We start from the raw sequence: 18794 nt of genomic DNA on the forward strand, positions 1-18794 counted from the left end.
GACTTCATGTAGTGCACTACAAGCGCATGGTAGCAGGGTATATCACTTGAAAATAAGCATAAGCTGTTGTTGAATAGCACTCTATCGTTGTGTCGTCTTCCTCAAAGCATCTCGCCCTCTTCGTCCAATCCTCCTTCATCCTCCTCATCCCATTCTACATTTGCCGCCGCCTCATCAGCTCTTCTCTGCACCTCCTTTAAGCCACTCATCTCCTCGACCCAGCCTTTTTCGTTCAACGCCCTAGAGATGAACTCCCAGGGATTTGCGTTGTAAGCCTCGAGCACCCTGTCACTGCACGCTGAGCAGCAATCATACGGCTTCCCTTCTACTTGTATATTCGAGAAGGTCGAGAGGTAGCCTCGTATTGCGTGGGGTATGGTGCCAAGAGGATGTTGGAAGGGTGGTGGTAGTGCGGGATGAGATGGTGTGGGGACTGGGGCAGATTTTGAGTTTTGCTGCGAGGGAGGTGGTGCACATGCTTTTGAAGGGTGTTGGAGGATAGACATGAGGAGTTCGACGAGTAGGCTGGATGCGAGGGGCGCTACACCGGGGCGGGTTACAGTACATTGTTGGTCGAGGGTGGCGTTGCTTAGGGACTGTTTGATTGCGTTAGCTGTGTATCGCTCAGACTGATGTGTAGTTACTTGCATCTGCGGGTGCAACAACATCGTTGCAAAAGTAGCATCCTAGCTCTACTTCTCCCTCTTGAGTCGCCTTTAGACCATGTCGCATGACGACATAAGTATCGAAGCCTAGCGCGGCATTGAGAACGATCTTTCCGTAAGCCTTGCCCATGAGACTTGGTAGCCATCTGCTTTCTCGTGTATCCATAAGCAGGAAGATGGCGTCGTGCTCACTGATTAACCTCTGCAGCTTCTCGAACTCGATCTTCGTCTTGGCGCTGTCAGTCATCGGGTGACCCAGCATGGGTACTTCCATTACGTGCCCGGTCGCATCGACGCCTGGATAGATCTCTTGCAGAGCCGATGCCGCTCTTTCGGCTTTCTTCGCGCCACCTTTCAGGCAATCATCAAAGTTAAAGAGAGGCTGCCGTACAGGGTTCGAGAAGCTGACTGTTGCATTGTCGATGAACGTAATCTTCCTCACACCCCATCCCATCAGCATTCTTGACACATATGTGCCTAGTGTTCCCGCTCCGAGCAGTAGACACTTGCAATTCTTGATGACATCCAGATCGATGGTGGGAGCTATGCGCCACTTGATCAGCTTTAGGTTGAGATCGACAGCTTGGTCAGCGAGTTTGCGCTCGTCCATGTATTCAGACAGGTCCACGTTCCGCGATGTCAACTTGCCAGCTTCTGTCCGTTCCCAGCCCGTCACTTTGGGTAGCTTTGGCGTCCGTGGGCGACTTTCTGGTGCTTCCAAGGTGGGTGCCGCATCGGGAGTTGGGTCTGCACGTAGTTGTAGGATGAGAGAGTTGGGCTGGTCGCGCCGTGTATGGGTGTCGCGATAACACATAATCTGAGCATCATTCAGATGCCACCGATGCCGCATCAAGACGAGGAGATTGCGGAGAGGCCAGCCAGGGTTGGATTCGTAGGTAGAGGGGTCTGCGAAACATATGAAGCGATCGCGACCATCGACTTTGTCGAAGAAGCCCTTTTCATAGGCCTCGAGTCTACCTATAGCCCAGATATATCCAAACTCTTCGAGTGGCGAGACTGGTGTTTTTGGCCTCTCCTCTGGGTCGCCCCCTCCTTGTATGCGCTTTGCTAGGAAGAAGCCTCTTTGGCGGACATCAGAGCTGTAGCGCCACGTCTGTACCGCATCCACCAGGTATGTAGTCTCTCTGGCCTGCAGCCTCGTAGCCTCTCCTATTTGTTTCCACGGTGGGTCGGATTGTATGGCAGGGAAGCCAAAGTGATAGGTAAACTTGTATTTCTTGAGGTTGGCGAATATTATGGCTGTGAAGGAGGAGAGAAGAGAGGGGCATTCGTATATGGAGCCGTCGTGTATGGCGTCCCATATGGTTTGGGCGCATCGTTCGAGTATGGCGGCGCGATCGAGGTTCTTGTAGTCTTCTATGGTGTTGCAGTTCTTGATGATGCCTTCGGCGCGACAGAAAGTCGGAGGGGTGCTGAAACTGTCAGAGGGGCGGGGATGGAGTCAAGCGTCAAGACATACTCGTCTGAAGTCAGGGCATTGGGGTGTATCTGCACGCGCATAGATCGCGACGAATGCTCTCCAGGACGAACTTCATACAAGCCGAGCACCTTACGCGCGGAATCGTCGAGCCTGTCATGGTTGATCTTGATATGTGCTAGGGCGGCATAGAACTGGACGTCGACATCACTCAGCCAAGGCGCAAACTTGAGGGTGGACATGTTGGGAGGTGGAGTGGATGGTGGGGTATGGACAAGGCTGCGAGATGCGTGGCGATGCAAGGTATATGATGACCTAGGATGCAACGGCAACAGCAGTCATAAGAGCAGAGGGCGAGACAGGTGAGGCGGTCAAGGGCGCATGCATGTGACAGTGAGCGTCCAAGTGATGGCTGAGGCAGCGGCACGCTTCACGCTTCACCCCGCTGCCGCCATGATCAATGTCATGGGTCTAGGCGGGGCCGCGCTAGAAGGCGTTCCTGCAGCCGCACGCGCTTAGCCGCTGTCAGTAACAGCGAGCTTCGATCCCGTTCACCGACTCGCTCCACAACGCTCATCGCACCTGGCCGGCCCGTGATCGCCATGCTTCTTGGATTGTGCGGAGGCAAGCACCGTCAGATGTGGTTTGAGAGGATGCTGACAGAGCACAGGAATATGCGCGGGCAAGTCGTCGATAGCTTCCTATCTCGTTGAGGAGCACCACTTCACCCGCCTGCGCCTGGTGCGAACGGCTGCCACGCCTCCAGAGGAGAAGTCGGCCTCGAATACTCGCGTCCCCTCCCCAGCAAAGTCGCCCGCTGCGTCAGGGCGCACATTCCCAGACGTCGATGCGCTGCTCGAGTTCGTCACGCTGAGATGGAGAGAGCGATTCGTCCTGACGGATATATGGGACGAAACCGTGGTTGATGCCCTTATGAGGCGCCCCTTCTTCCTCCTCGTCAGCGTAGATGCGCCCGTCAGTGTGCGATGGCAACGATTCAAGGCCCGTTGTGCTGCCACCCAGCACACACCGCCAACCCTCGAGGACTTCGTTCTACGCAACGACCAGCACTTGTTCGCTCCCAAGACTGGTCTCAGCGCGCTGTGCCAGCGAGCACAGTTGAAGCTGCTCAACTCCTCATCCGACATGAGCGTCCTACGCAACGCCATACTGCACCTGGACCTCATGGACGAAGCACGTGTGCGGCCGAGCTGGGACCAATACTTCATGCAGCTAGCCGATCTGGCAGCACGTAGGAGCAACTGCATGAAGCGACGGGTAGGCTGTTGCATAGTCAGGGAAAAACGTGTCATTAGCACCGGGTACAATGGTACACCACGCGGCATGACTAACTGCAACGAGGGCGGATGTACGTACCTTTACATATTGCGAGCCAGAAAACACCCCCACTGACAACACACAGGTCCCCGCTGCAACAATGCCGCCCAAGGAGGTGTCGGTCTCTCCACGTGTCTCTGCCTGCACGCCGAAGAAAATGCTCTGCTCGAAGCTGGCCGTGATCGCATCGGCGAGAACGCCATCTTATACTGCAACACCTGCCCTTGCCTGACCTGCAGTGTCAAGATAACACAAGTCGGTATTAGCGAGGTAGTCTACAACCAAGGCTATCTTGTAGACGACCAGACAGCTAGGATATTTGCTGAAAGTGGTGTCAAGTTGCGTCAGTTCTCCCCGCCTGCGGACGGCCTTGTAGATCTGAGCATCCATATGGGTGAAGAGAAGCAAAAAGAAGACAACGTCGAGGATGCCAGAGAGTTGCTCGATGACATGAACTTCCTGAGGCCCTTGAGCTAGGCCATGCACCCAGTGATGAGCATTTAGAAGACGCGACAACGAATGAGACCACCAGTGTGCAAACATACCTTGCCTAGTATTTGCTATTAGCAGTGACACGTGACTTGCGTCATGCTCAATCGGATGTTATACGACTGTAAGTAACGCGTGGCGACGTCTCCACGCGAGCGCCTCTCACGAGATGCGGCCGCCTGCCACAGTTCACAGGGTACATATTCTGGACTCGGAAACCTCCACTTTCTTGTCTAATGCTGCATTGTGACATGCCATTGGAGAACCCTTAAGTCGTGGTGCATGTTGGTGTTGAGAAGGCAAAGATCGAGGGACTGCTACAGAGAGGCTGGTTGCGATGCAGCCTCCCCTCCACAATCTATGGCGCACGCGACTGTAAGCAACGTTTCGGCTGTCCCCGCGTGGCGCTCCATATTCCAACAACATCAAAAAGCGCTCAGGAACAATGAATAAACTTCTCAGTCGGCCCTTGGTGTTTGACCTTGATTCTTGTAGCTTACTTTTCATTTCCCAGCCTGAACAGGATCGTCATGCGTCGGCCCGCCCTGGTCACGCTTATGTTGGGCCTGATGACGCGCGGTACTCTGTAAATACAGCAACCATGACAGTTGAGCGCCACAAGATAGCTCCTCAAGGCCCTTAGTAAACGGTTTTACGAACACACTCGAGCAGAATATTGCGTGCTATCGCATACACCTACGGTAGCCGGGCTCGCATTGCTATCGCACGCCAGCCCGCAAGCTTGACCAAGCCTCGACAAGCATCCGCTACCGAGGCTTACATTTGAACTGGTCTGGGCACATAGGATGCACTAAACACTGCCGTGTCGAATCACAACCCAGCTACGTGCAAGAATCTCGGCCTAATCTTCGTATACAAGCGCTTCAGGAAGGTGCGTAAGGTTGTGCCTCTGTTTCTATTGCGTCATCTCGCATCGTTCGCCATTCGGCTACGAATCTTACCCCGATAGCACAGCCTGCACGACCCAGAATGTGGCGTTTGCGAGGTTTATTACCGAGCCTTGCTGGTACTCCGTCAACCTCCTGCTCTTCCGGGGTAAGCGCAAGGCCTGTATACAGAAATGCCGTCACATAGCAAGCGTTCAAATAGAGCTCTTGAACTCGTTGCTTCCGTAGCAGCTCACAGCCGCATTCATCAGTCAATTCCAAGATGAAGCTCCTTACAGTATTCGGCTCTTTGCTGTGTGCTTCCACAGCTCTGGCTGGAAGCTCACCACACAAGCGTGGTGTCTTCGACAAGGTCAGACCTGCTGTCGAGAGGCGTATGCCTGGAGAGTCTTTCAAGCACCCTGAGATTCAGAGGCGTGCTGAAAGCTTCTTCTTGACTAACAAGACCGAGGGTAAGTATCTATTCAATATACTACAAGAGCTCGACTGATCAATTGGTAGCCTTTGCCGTCAACGGTACTGGAATCCCAGAGGTTCCTTTCGATATTGGCGAGAGCTACGCTGGTCTTCTGCCCATCTCGGACGACCCGAACGAGACGCGAAAGCTCTTCTTCTGGTTCTTCCCCTCCACCCAAGCCCAAACTCCGGAGGAAGTTGTTATCTGGCTCAATGGCGGCCCTGGTTGCTCTTCGCTCAGCGGTTTCCTCACCGAGAACGGGCCCTTTACATGGGAGTCGGGCACATTGGCGCCCGTCCAGAACCCCTACTCATGGACCAACCTGACCAATATGCTCTGGGTTGAACAGCCCGTGGGTGTTGGCTACTCGCAAGGTACGCCCAACATTACCAACGAAGTTGAGCTCGGCAACCAGTTCCGTGGTTTCTACAAGAGCTTCGTTGACCTGTTTGGGCTCTACAACTGGAAGACATACATTACTGGAGAGTCTTACGCCGGTTACTATGTTCCTTACATTGCTGATAGCTTCATCAATGCCAAGGACGACAAGTACTGGAACCTTGCTGGTATTTCCATCAACGACCCTATCATTGGTGATGAGACCATCCAGCAGCAAGTTGTCCTTCTCCCATTCGTCAACTTCTGGCAGAACTTGCTGTTCCTGAACGACACATTCATGGAGCAGATCACTCAGCACCACAAGGAGTGTGGTTACACCGACTACATGGACAAGTACTTCACGTTCCCCCCACCGGAGGGTGCCTTCCCAGTTCTTCCGGACCCATACAGCTCGGAGAACTACACTTGCGACCAGTTTGACAACTTCTACTCGGCCATTCTCGAGGTCAACCCTTGCTTCAACATCTACCACATCACCGAGACTTGCCCTCACCCGTACTCGCAGCTCGGCATAGTCAACACCGGAGACTACTCTCCTCCAGGTGCTGAAATTTACTTCAACCGCACGGACGTCAAGCTTGCGCTCCACGCCAACGTCAGCACCGAATGGCTTCAGTGCACAAACACCAACGTCTTTGGCGACGGTGACGACAAGGGTTCTGACCAATCCCCTGGACCTGCGAACAACGGTGTTCTCCAGCACGTTATCGAGTACACTAACAACACCATCATCGGCTCTGGTGATCTCGACATGCTCCTCAGCACCAACGGCACTCTGTTTGCCATCCAGAACATGACCTGGAACGGCGCTCAGGGTCTCTCTGAGTACCCAGCTACCCCTCTGTACGCACCCTACCACCCAGAGTACAACGGCGGTGCGCTTGCTGGCGCTGGTATCCAGGGATACTGGACTTCTGAGCGTGGCATGACCTTCTACACTGCCCGTCTTGCCGGTCACGAGCTACCCGGTTACACTCCCGGTGTTGCTTACCGCATGTTGGAGATCCTCCTCGGAAAGGTCAAGGACTTTAGCAGCACTGAGAACTTTGTTACTCAGACCGGTAACTTTACTGGTGCTGGTACTATCTACAGGCGTGGCCTCTAAATCGGCAGCATGTCTTTTTAGATATGTGTTGTTGACTAATGACGACATGAGAACTATGTAGATGGAAATTATGATATTCTGCTAGCATTGAATTACCACGTGCCATCATCTTTTCCATATGACGAGATCGGAGCTTTCAAGTGGTGATGCAATATATTCACATTGAGTGAAGCTTGTCATGCACCCTGTGGTCAATGAGTTGATACATGGCGAATGTTGTCGACTTTCTGACGTTTGTAATCTAACCATTTTCTTATGGCGTTTTCGAGGCTCCGCAAGCACCCCTGAGTCAGGTCCGTTGCCCGTTGCCCACCCGACGACCCACTCACAAAATTTTCACCATCAAGCCGACATCGAGAACACATAATTCAATGATACATTGTGCACAGCAGCGGCTGTATTGTAAACTAAGTATATATTCTATCCATTTCTTAATTCTTCCACCAATCAACTACTCAACCTTCTGGTTGGTCAATCTTCAGTAGTATAGTGGTCAGTATTTCCGCTTGTCACCATCACAGGCAACTCGCGGGAGACCGGGGTTCAATTCCCCGCTGGAGAGATAACTTTCTTTTTGCTATTTTTGCACTACTTTTCGTGACGGTGTCTGGCTAGGCGCATGCAGAGTGTTCGTATCCCGGCACGCTTCAAGCGCATTATGCAAGGTGGAAGATGCAGGATATCAGAAGCAAGTGTTCCGGTATTTTTCTGGTATTGACCAGGCCCGTCGTCTAGCCCAGATCCAAGTACCAGGTTTTCCAGGTCGACGGTCCGCGGGTGCATACCAAGATCCATTGATGTGCGAACTGCAGATGCGGGTCACGCGGTGTCGCGATCACGCATGAAGCACCCTGCTTAGCCGCGTGCACATCGCGTCCTCAACCACCAGCTCTGTATGCTTTGTCCACTGCAACCTTCACAAACTTGTCACCGCCGCTTCGCTGGAGACACGCTTACGCATAGGCACGGAGATGCCGATGTTCATGCAACGAGACCAAATATGCGCAAGAATCGTCGACCACCACTACGTCGCCCAGTACCACCGACCCTTCCCATCTGCTAAGCGCAGGCATGAATCGATGTTGTTGAGCTTCCAACCTGAAGCAAACACAGAGGGCAGGTTCAATTTACTACCCCAAAACCTACCTAGGTATACTTGCGTCTCCAACCACTAGCAGGGAAATATTGGTGCGCTTTACGGACCCCTTCCCTTTTCCACCCGTATTTGTCCCTCCACCTCCCTCTGGATACATATATAGACGCACGACAAATGCATATATGCGTAGTACTTACCAAAGACAACATACTGGGTAGGTGTCTTGACTGCGTGCCAACCACCGGAAGCAGCAACTCGAAGATAAAAAGTGAAGGTAAAGACGAAATCTTGATGTATCCATAAACAAACACACACACACGCACACACACACACACACACAGCTCTCTATTTGCCCCATTCTCTCTTCAAGTAATCATCCATTTCTTCAGCTTCACTTGTTTGACTTGGTGCGTCTTTCGCAGACTCTCGTCTAACCAATACCAAAACTTGTCGAACTTCGAGATGACAAGATGCACCAAGGCTTTCTAATCGGTCGCTCTTGTCATTGCATCTGCCCAGGCTAGCCAAGCGAAAGCGGCAATCACGTACGGCGCAGGACGCAAAGCTAGGCGGAACACAAGAAGTTCTGCGACAGCATCCTATTGGGATGACTATACCTGTTTGATGCTACAAGTTTCGTCACTGAGCTCGCTGAGATCTCGACATCTCTGTTACAGGTACAAGTCTATGAAGACACGCCAGACTTGAAGCAGACCCTCCTCTACGTTGCAATGATCCGATTCGCCGGCCCCGGGTGTGACTATAAGCTCCGTATCCGATCTACTAAGACTTGAACGTGTCTACGCCTATGAGTCTGTAGAGCGCATGTCTTCGGACGAACTCCCCACTGTTTCGCGATGACCACGGTCCATCGGACGAAATAATCCTTATATCCCGACTGCTCGCTGCTTCGAGTGACCGAACTCTTGTCTACATCGAGATGATTTGGTCCACTGAGCGACCGAAAGTCATGACTCCTTCTGGCAGCACCAACGCAACGTCTTCGATCACAATGTTGATAAACTTTATTAATCTCAGAAGTCCACTTCTGTTTTGCTTTCTTCATACTTCGCTAACTACAACTACAATTAAGAATCTCCAGGGTCGTGCAGAATGAGCCTCAAAGTCATCATCGTTGGTGGGAGCTTTTCCGGCCTAAGTCTTGCGAATATGCTGGAAAAGTTCGACATGGACTATATCCTCCTGGAAGGGCATTCTAGTATTGCACCTCAGCTTGGCGCAAGCGTCGGGCTACTTCCGACCGGTTTGCGCATCCTGGACCAGCTTGGCTGTTACGACGAGATTGAGAAGACGGTCGGGGATACCCATTACAAAGCGTGTATGAGTCTCTTTGGTGGAACATTGTGGGTAGATCCGGAGGACAAGACAGTTTGCCAAAAGCTAGAGGAGAGGTGAGTGTCTTAGAATGCGATCTGCTTGTTCAAGGAAGTTCTAACAAGTCTGTTTAGAATCGGGTACCCCCAAATATTCATCGATCGTCAAGTTGCACTCCAGATCCTATACAACAATCTCAAATCTAAAGAGCGTGTTCTGACGAACAAGCGTGTCTGTAGTGTAGAGCACGAGTCGGAAGGCGTCAAAGTCTACACCAAGGATGGGTCAACGTATACAGGTGACTTTGTTGTTGGAGCGGATGGCGTTCATAGTGCTGTCAGACAAGAGATGTGGAGGATTGCAGATGAGGACGGGTTGAAAGTTTTCAAATTCGACCCACTTCGAGGTTAGTATTCACTGAGCTGCTGCACGTACGCGGTTGACACTTTTACAGACCTTCAATGCGAATCCAAGTGCATCTTTGGCATCTCCAAAAGACCTTCTGGCCTTACGGCGTCGCCCTTGCGGCTCAATGCATTCTTCAAGGACTGCAACTACCTGGTCATATCCGCTCCCGAAGACTGTACCTACTGGTTTTTGATAACCGAGACGCCGAAGACATTTGGAAAAGACATCCCTAGGTATACGAAAGAAGATGAACAGGCGCTGGTAGAGCGGCATCTCCAGGACCGTATTACAGACAAAGTCACGTTTGAGGACCTGTATGCGAATCGATTGCAAACGACGCTTGTAAGTGTTGAAGATAATGCGTTCACCCATTGGTATTACCGAAGGATTATTACGACAGGTGATTCTGCGCACAAGGTAGATTGAGTTGAGGGTAGCTTGACACGCAACGTACTGATATTGGTCGCAACAGGTACATCCGCTCAGTGCACAAGGTGCCAACACTGCTATCGAAACGGCTGCCGTTCTAACGACCACCCTACTTATAGCAGTACAAGCCAAGGAACCCGGAAAGTCATTTATGGAAGAAGACGTCATCTCGATCTTTACAGAAGTTCAGGCCGCTCAATTTAATCGAGCCGTCGCCGCCGTCAATCAAGGCCGTATGATGAACCCCATAACCGTCAAGGAAACCTTGCGATCACGCATGTTCATCAACTACTTCTTTCCTCGCTTCGGACAGGGTATGATATTCAAAACATGGGTCGACAGTACCCTCAATGGCCCTCTCATCAACAATCTTCCCGTTCCAGCACGATATGTATCTACAGTCAGTCGCTACGCAGACGCCTACTCCGGACGATGGCGCTCCTTGTGGAGCTTGATACCGATGAGCGTCGGGATGGTCACTGTTCTACTCTCAACAGTGAGGGCTCGGGAACTCCCATAGACCTTGTCTATTGAGGTTTTCGCACAAGCTGCTGATTTTTTTTTCTTCCTTTACTGGGGTGGTGTCAGATACCCGTTTCGGTCATTACTTTTTAGGGAGTTGTCATTGTGTATTGTAGTTTCGGTCGTTACTTCTGGAGGATTTATCAATGCATTCAATGGTTCTTGGAGTAACACCGTGACCATCAGTGGTATTGTTCTGGTGTCATTGTGATTGTCGTTCGTTCAGCTAAGCGTAAGCCTCGGTAGCTTTGAGAAAAGTATGAGAGACATGTATTACACATGCATGCAACAGCATTCCCCAAAACGTAGAGTGAGAATCTGAATCAAGCATAGACGAGCCATGAGAAGAGGATCCAAGATTTGGGGTGAAAGAACGCGCTGTACACATGTCCCAGTTCCTCTCTGTTTTTGAGATAGTATGGAAGACAAATCTTAAAGTATACGACGAGAGAGTAGGGCGGTAGGACTCTGTGCGATCATGGGTTCTAAAAGTGGTGGTAGTGATCATCATGATATAAATCTACATATGTACCTTACGACCATGTATCTCAGTCGTCTTCCTTCTGCTATCTACGTATACAAGCCCATGGGGCATTATCTGCTCATGTATGTAACAGTACTCATTAACGTCCGATGCGGGTCGTTACGACATTCACAGGCCGAAATCCACCGCTAGTCGGCCGCGCAAGCGCTCGATATACAGCCAGCGCCCAACAAGAATCTGCCAACATCGAAATCAACACCGTCCACTATGCAAAACGACATTCAAGAAGCTAAACAAGACACTGATGATGCCACAGCACCTGCTGATTGAGAACAGAAGAGAAGATGGGGAAGTTCTCATCCTACGCCCTATAAGAAAGTATTTCCGTTTCCAGAACCCTTCTCGAATTCTTTGGGGTCTCTTGGGCTTAGCTCTGACATGTCCGTATCAACCCTGCGTATCGGTGGTGGTATGACGTGCGGCCGCTCAGGTGAGTATCCTGGACTTGAACTCCTGGGCATATCCCAGTCATCTGAATAGCCTGGTGGTCCAACCAGCTCATCACTTCCACGGCTGGCAATAGGAAGGAGATTTGTCGAATCGCCCTTGACAAGCCCCAGTCTTTCTTCTTCAGTGGCGGTAGCCGCTGCTTTGCCTTCTTTGCTACTCTTCCGACTATGCCTACTAGCCGGTCGTCTGCTACTGGACGATTCGCCTGTTGAATCAGGACGATTCCGGGAGAAGACGTTCTGGAAAGAGAATTGTCGTTTGGCCATATGGGGAGGTGGTCTTGGGGGAGCAAGTGAATCGCTGGAGTCTTGACGATCATGGCCATGGCGGGGCGGATCAGGAAGCGAGGCGAAATGTATGTGGCTGTCTAGCGGCTTGTAGGATGTGTCTTGTGTCATCATGGTCTGCTTGTAGGATCCGACATCTGATTCGCGATCCGAAGCACCATCGGCCTGTGGGATGGAGGGCAATGTCTGCATGCCCATGCCTGAAGTCCCTGGAGCATGTGAGCTACCACGACTACTGGTAGACTTGCCCCGGGAGCGTAATCTTTGAAAGAAACCAGGGTGGAAGCTATCGTTATCGTCGTCTGATTCATCGGTCGGAAACTGGGACATGCCGAGAGGCGGGTGGATGGTCCGTACGACAGTAGCGCTGCGTGTCGGTGGACGACTGGGGTCGAGGACTGTTTTCCGTCTTCGGAGACCGTCAAATTCGACCTGTTCGCCTTCACCAATCGGCTCCATGTGCTCTTCTTGGATCTTCTTAGCCTCAGCGAGCTCCTTGTGCGACCTAGCCTTTGACAGTGACCTGAGGATTGCTGCGCCACCACGAAGAGTGTCAGCTCGGGGCTCGTACTCGGGCTCCTCCATCTCTGCGACGGTTCGCACTTGGTCAAGATCGCCCTTGAAGACGGCTGAGTCCGGCACATCCTTTGCCGACTTGGAGAGTTGTAGCAGAACGACGCCGGAACAGATTTGTAGGAAGCCCATGATGACAGTGACGATCTGGAGTGGGGTGCCTTTGAATCCTTGGAACAAGACAGCCGAAGTGACGATTGTCGCAGACGTGAAGAAGACGTAGTATGTTGGTGTCACTAAAGCAGCGTTGAACAAGTTCAAGGCTTTCTGGGCAAAGCTTAGCATTCTCCACATGGCCAAGAAAGAGAGATGGACTTACGTTCAGGTAGATGATCTCCGTCAGTAACGTGACCACAACAAAGACTAATAGCACGTAGAGAAACCATTCCTTAAACTGTCCGCCGTATGTGCCAGAAGCCTGCGCTACGACGGCAGCACCGAGACCTTGGGTTGCGACAACACTCAGTCCTCCGATCAGACTGCAGATAGTGATGTAGACCATCATAGTCTTCTTTCCGTACTTGGGGCCGAGCCAGAGAGCAATAACAACACATGCGATGATGATGACACCTGCATAGCTCAGAAAGCCTGGAGCAATGACCCATTTCTTCATGTCTTGAATGCGCGCAACAGACGACTGCTCGGGTGCGTTTACTGCAATTACAACGGACCCGATGATGCAGTTGAAACAGCCTACTTTTCCTACAAAGCTCAAGCGTTCCTTCAAGAATATGGTGGACAGTATAGCGCATATGACGACGGAGAGGGCGCCCATAGGGGTTACGAGGATGGCGTCGGTGAAGGCGTATGCGACGAGATTACTACCAGGTATTAGTAGGAGGTCCGGATCTGACGCTTCGTGGTGTTTACCATATTTCTCCAACAATCATGAGTGTCATACCGAGCCACCACCAAGCGTTCTTGAGGTATCCATAGCCTTCTCCCGCCTCTTCATTGTACTTCTTATTCGCCTGTAATAGACCGTGTTTCTTTATAACGAATGATGTCCCGATGAAGACTCCCGATGCGATGGCTAGGACAAGACCAATAATCTTGTATGAGCCTGGGCGGGTTCCTGTATCGCCGCCCATGCCCCCGGCGCGGGCATCCAGCTGGTGGGCGGCATAGAGGAGGTGTGCGGTCGAGTCCATGGCTTGAGGTGGGTCACGGTGGATGCTGCCAAGTGCTAGTGCACCGGCGATTCGACCTGATGGTATAATTGACTGTGAAGTGCTTTTTTACCGTGGAAGCATGAATAATAGTGTTTGCGACTGGAATGTCTTGGGTGAGGTGCACGAGGCTGGACTGCACGTGGAGGAGCGCTGAATGACCGGAGGCAAGAACGCTTTGGGAAGTCTGTTTGGACAGGGTCCAGGGCACCACGGAGATGAGTACGAGCAAGGCGCAATCGCAGTCGCAGAGGGAAGTCGCAGAGAGCGGAGGGGAAGGCGCGGGTGGTGAAGGGGTTTCTTTTGTTCGAGTACGAGGAAGGCGCAGTCTCTCGGTGCAGATGCGGGCCGTTGGTGCGTAATCGTGGTGCGTACAGCTGAGAGGTCTAGATGCGAGGGTGATTGGTGCGCGGGTTGGTGGTGTTTACACAGCAGCTGGGGGCCAAAGCCGTGCCGCAGACAAAGGTAGCAAACGTTGATATACCAAACTTGCGACGGGACTCTGGGCAGGTAAACAGAAACATGCGACGGTGGAGGCCGTTCCGCGTAGTTCCTTGCCCGTCAACATGTAATGTAATCTCGCTGCAGGGGCAACGGGTGCATTGATCGTGCGAGTCCCAGGCCCTGAGACGTCACCGGCCAAGAGATCGGCGCTCGCCCACCAACGCTTGACAGCTTGCAGGGCCAGAAATAGATGATCAACAGTCGCGAGCCAGTACGCGACGTTTGATGTTCCTCGACATCTGCACCCTGACTGCAGCATGATTGAACATGGCAGTGGACATTGACGACCGAGACATCTTCGCCGCCGCCAGCGTGGCTCAGATCCATGAAGCCCTCGGCCAATTGCACGAGCACGAAGCCAGCATCACCCAGCGCCTAAACGCCCTCATCGCCTCGCAGAAGCATCTCTCGCGCGAACTCGGTCGCCTCGATCTGCTCCGCGCTCACCTCGGCACCCAAGCCGTCAACACGCGCGCCATCAGCAATGGCATGCTCTCCGACGCCGCCTCGACTGCGAGCCGGATATCGAGCGCCGTCAAGCGGTTAGACCAGGAACAGTCGAATGTCAAGGCAACACTCGAGGTGGTGGAGCAGGTGGCAGAACTCAAGGCATGTGTGCTGGGCGTCCATGGCTCCATGGGAGCTCCACAAGACTGGGAGACAGCTGCTGGCTATCTCCACCGCGCCGCCAAAATACCCGACGACGTCGTAAACGGCAGTTTCGCAGACGAGATTGTGCCGACTGCTGAGGTGCCGGATCCGCCGCGTGTTACGCTAGATGCAGCAGCAGAGTCGCTGTGTGGCCTCTTCTTGCGCGAGTTCGAAAAGGCTGCGCAAGAGGGCGACGGCTCCAAGGTGACGAGGTTCTTCAAACTGTTCCCCTTGATCGGACGGACAGATGTAGGCCTGGATGCATACGGGCGATATGTTTGCCAGGGAGTAGCTTCGCGTGCGCGGACAAACTTCAATTCGGCTGCGCCAGCTCAGAGGAATGAGCCCTTCTTCTACGGCAACACCATCACAAAACTCTTCGAGCATATCGCTCAGATTGTTGATGGCCACGAGCCGTTGGTCGAGCGTCACTACGGATCAGGCATGATGCAGAAGGTCATTGAACGTCTACAAATTGAGGCCGATGTGCAAGGCGGCATCGTGCTCGACACATGGCATGAAGAGCGTCACATAGACCGCAAGCTGACTGACATCAAATCTTATGCCTTCTCCTTCCTTGTCCAAAGCTTTCTTCCCTCCCAAAAACCTGCTTCTGGAATACCTCGTTCTAGCTCGCCAGCCAACGGTGCTGGTCGAGTCAGTGAAGACGAGGGAGTGGACATGAAAGAGATTGATGGCTTGCTTGGAGAGGGCGCACTAATGCTAGGACGGTATGCGCTGTATGCGCGTTTCCTCTCTGACAAGTGTGCAGTAAGTGGCAAATGTACATGTTCGCTTTCAACAACTTACTTTTGCAGCCCGCCGAGCCTGAAGACCGCATCGACTACGGTTTAGTGATGCCCAATTTCTTAGCTACCAGTAACCTCCACAAGAAAGTGAACAGCCATCTTATCGAGCCTGTCAATGCCATGACAACCTTTTTCTTTCGTAGGTCGGTGGAGAAGGCTTTCCAGTTGGACGAAGCGCCAGCAGATCTCACGCTGAATCCAACCAAACCTCTTGGGTCCAACCCACCTTTCATCACCTCCGCAGTCGACGATGTCATGTACATTGTCAATCAGGTAATTCAGAGAACCCTGGCAACCTCGCAACGTGCCGTCGTCTCTAGTGTCGTGCCTGCGGTAAGCCATATCCTAGGCGCAGAGTTCATCGGTATGATACAACGGAAAATGCGTGACGAAAGTTACCCCAAGCCCGTTATTCAGGGCGGTCTTCCTCCCGAAGACAAAGTTATTGCCTTCTTGGTTCTCATCAACAACCTGGACATTGCGAACGACTACGTCAAACGAATAGTCTCGCAGCAGCTCGGCCGTCACTCGCAAGCTGGCGAAGAGGATACAAAATCACCGTTGCACGACCTCTTTCCATTCGGGCATGACGCTGTATTCGTTGAGAACACACTGAAAACAATGGAAAAGTCATTTGCATCCAAGAGCGGAGATCTGCTCAACGACGGCATCACTGTCTTATTCTCAAACGTCCTCAAGCCTCGTATTCGACCGATCCTGGCTGAGGCGTTCCGAGACATAAAGTACGACCCCGAGGATGGCGAAAATGAAGATGAAGAAGAGGACGATATCGATGTGGTAAAGTCGCGTTTTGACCGCGGTTGGGGAGTCGTGATCCGTCCCATCAAACGTATCTTGACCTCAGCAAACTTTGATCGTCTCCTGGCATTGGGATTGAACGCTCTCGCATCTTCGCTCGAAAAGCGCATCAAAAGCTACTATGGTAGAGTCAACGAGCTGGGTGCTGTTAGGCTCGAGCGTGACGTTGCTGGTATCATCACCGCCGCTACAAGCGGTGGCGCGTATTCACTTCGCGATGCATTCCAAAAGAGTACTCAGATGACCCTGATTCTAAACATGGAGGACGACGAATTTGCGGAAGTAGCGGATGACACGTCAGGCGAGTCGGGTATACCCTGGGTATTGGATGCTGAGGAAAGAAAGAGAGTAAGAGCTATCGTGAAAGGCTGATGAGATGGTGTGGCTCGGCATTCGCGGGCGGGGTGCAGAGTTTCCGTAGTCTTGACTAGGAGATCCTTGGCATGCAATCTATACAAATGAAATACTCTGGACTGCCTCGGTAGTGGGTATACTCCGCAATTAATGGTCTTTCTTTCTTATGAGGGACGCTTTCGTATCGCGATTGCTCCTTTTGTACACGGTCCATATTAGTAGCACGCTGCTAGCCGTCGCGGCCGACCACCTGTGGCTCGTGCCGGCTTGGCTCTGCTTGAACACCTTTCACTAGGAGCACCACACGCGATCAGTTACTCCTTAACGGTTCGGCGATATTTTTTTAGTTGTTTATCCATTTTGTACCGTATTACTAGGTTGCCAGGCGACTATCGGCCCGCCGTCTACGCCATGTGGCTGTCAACCACAAAGATCCTGCTTCCCTGCGTTTCGCTTCTGTTGCCATCCCTGTCATTGGCTCAATGTCCACTCTATCAGAATTACGCCGCTCATTACCATGAGCCTTACACAGAAGGAACATGGAACTTAAGCTACGCCAGACCGATTATACCGTGTCGGACATTTCGCTCGCAACAGGTTGAGGATACGATTGAAAGGTTGAGAGGTGTAATCAAAGATGTTGATCTCTTTCGCGTACGAGCACCGCCACTGTGTTACAATTCATGCTGATTCGACCACAGATCTTCGAAAACTCCTGGCCCAGTACACTAGATACGACGATTGAATGGCGAGGGTGGTCAAACACCACGAGTAACCTCGACGAGCTTGAAGGTCCGCCCATGAGCATGAAACCGGAAGAACTGACTTTTGTCATTACCGGCGACATCGAAGCAATGTGGTTGCGCGACTCGGCAAACCAGCTTCAAGCATACGTCTCCGTCTTGAAGAAAGATGACAGCCCAGACAGCCTGGCCAGTCTTTTTCGAGGCGCCATCAATCTGCAAGCACGCTACATCCTCGAGAATGCGTTTTGCAATGCATTCCAAGCGCCTGATGAAAGTGGCGTCGTACACAAAAGCAGTCTGAATAGCGACCGCATCACACCGTTGTTCGACTACTACAAAGTGTTTTCCTGCCAATGGGAGCTAGATTCCCTGGCTTCGTTCCTGCAGCTCTCCGTCGATTATGTGACTGCAACAAGGGATTATGATTTCTTCCAGAATTCCAGTAACTGGACCAAAGCCGTTGAAGTCGTGCTTGAAACAGCAGAAAGCATGACTATAGACAGCTACACCGAAGACGGCGAATGGCAACATACCCCTTACACCTACTGCGCACCTTACGGCGGCACTCCAATCAACAACTGTAATGGCAGTCCTCACAGAGGAAATATTGGTCTCATACGCTCTTTTCACCGCCCCAGCGATGATGCGTGCACATACCAGTACCTTATCCCCTCCAACATGATGTTTTCATCCGCCCTCAACACCTCTTCAACAATAACATCGAGAATCATGCCTCGCACCAGCGGCTTGACGGCACGCATGCAAGCCTTGAGTACGGCCATCAATCGCGGCATAGAAAAGTACGGAATAGTTTCGGACCCCACCTACGGCAAGATATATGCCTATGAAGTCGACGGCTACGGTTCTGTCAATATCATGGATGATCCCAATGTACCCTCTCTTCTCTCAGCTCCGTTTCTTGGTTATACGACGCTGCGCGACCCTATCTACCAGAACACACGACGCAAGATTTTGAGCAGGGACAACCCGTACTATGCTGTCGGGCCTGTAATTACTGGTGTTGGGAGTCCGCATACACTACCTGGCAGACCGTGGCCTATGGCACTTATCATGACAATATTGACTAGTGAAGACGACACGGAGATTGTTAAGAATTTGATGTGGCTAGTGCAGAGTACGGATGGCTTGGGTCTCATGCATGAGAGCGTGCATGCGAGGGATAAGGCAGTGTGGAGTCGGCAGTGGTTCAGCTGGGCGAATGGGCTGTTCGGGCAGATGATCTTGGATTTAGAGAAGAGAAGGCCATGGATTTTAGGTATGAGTTTTCAGTAGTCATTA

The 18794-nt window shown here is 52.0% G+C and overlaps 7 protein-coding genes across 7 annotated transcripts; 4 read left to right on the plus strand and 3 right to left on the minus strand.

The window, feature by feature from the left end:
- Positions 1 to 101: 101 nt before the first annotated feature.
- On the minus strand, positions 102 to 506 carry AA0111_g2376 (hypothetical protein; the record flags this gene model as incomplete). The annotated part of the gene is made up of 1 exon (XM_028648140.1): positions 102 to 506. The coding sequence occupies one exon, from the start codon at positions 504 to 506 to the stop codon at positions 102 to 104; it is 405 nt and encodes a 134-aa protein (XP_028510085.1).
- Positions 507 to 624: 118 nt separating this feature from the next.
- AA0111_g2377 (Ubiquitin-like modifier-activating enzyme) lies at positions 625 to 2345 on the minus strand (the record flags this gene model as incomplete). The annotated part of the gene is made up of 2 exons (XM_028648141.1): positions 625 to 2098; positions 2146 to 2345. 2 exons carry the CDS (start codon positions 2343 to 2345, stop codon positions 625 to 627), a joined length of 1674 nt encoding a protein of 557 aa, XP_028510086.1.
- Positions 2346 to 3036: 691 nt separating this feature from the next.
- Positions 3037 to 3918, plus strand: AA0111_g2378 (hypothetical protein; the record flags this gene model as incomplete). The annotated part of the gene is made up of 2 exons (XM_028648142.1): positions 3037 to 3472; positions 3527 to 3918. 2 exons carry the CDS (start codon positions 3037 to 3039, stop codon positions 3916 to 3918), a joined length of 828 nt encoding a protein of 275 aa, XP_028510079.1.
- Positions 3919 to 5100: 1182 nt separating this feature from the next.
- AA0111_g2379 (putative serine carboxypeptidase) lies at positions 5101 to 6799 on the plus strand (the record flags this gene model as incomplete). The annotated part of the gene is made up of 2 exons (XM_028648143.1): positions 5101 to 5290; positions 5340 to 6799. The coding sequence occupies 2 exons, from the start codon at positions 5101 to 5103 to the stop codon at positions 6797 to 6799; spliced, it is 1650 nt and encodes a 549-aa protein (XP_028510080.1).
- A 2209-nt stretch (positions 6800 to 9008) lies between these two features.
- Positions 9009 to 10587, plus strand: AA0111_g2380 (hypothetical protein; the record flags this gene model as incomplete). Its single annotated transcript, XM_028648145.1, has 4 exons — positions 9009 to 9307; positions 9365 to 9636; positions 9685 to 9980; positions 10111 to 10587. The coding sequence occupies 4 exons, from the start codon at positions 9009 to 9011 to the stop codon at positions 10585 to 10587; spliced, it is 1344 nt and encodes a 447-aa protein (XP_028509853.1).
- Positions 10588 to 11441: 854 nt separating this feature from the next.
- AA0111_g2381 (hypothetical protein) lies at positions 11442 to 13594 on the minus strand (the record flags this gene model as incomplete). The annotated part of the gene is made up of 3 exons (XM_028648146.1): positions 11442 to 12710; positions 12763 to 13264; positions 13314 to 13594. 3 exons carry the CDS (start codon positions 13592 to 13594, stop codon positions 11442 to 11444), a joined length of 2052 nt encoding a protein of 683 aa, XP_028509852.1.
- Positions 13595 to 14383: 789 nt separating this feature from the next.
- Positions 14384 to 18788, plus strand: AA0111_g2382 (hypothetical protein; the record flags this gene model as incomplete). The annotated part of the gene is made up of 3 exons (XM_028648147.1): positions 14384 to 15538; positions 15586 to 16743; positions 17451 to 18788. 3 exons carry the CDS (start codon positions 14384 to 14386, stop codon positions 18786 to 18788), a joined length of 3651 nt encoding a protein of 1216 aa, XP_028509851.1.
- Between the last annotated feature and the right edge of the window lie 6 nt (positions 18789 to 18794).

This window comes from Alternaria arborescens (assembly GCF_004154835.1).
Source record: "Alternaria arborescens strain FERA 675 chromosome Unknown contig_4, whole genome shotgun sequence".
Taxonomy (NCBI): domain Eukaryota; kingdom Fungi; phylum Ascomycota; class Dothideomycetes; order Pleosporales; family Pleosporaceae; genus Alternaria; species Alternaria arborescens.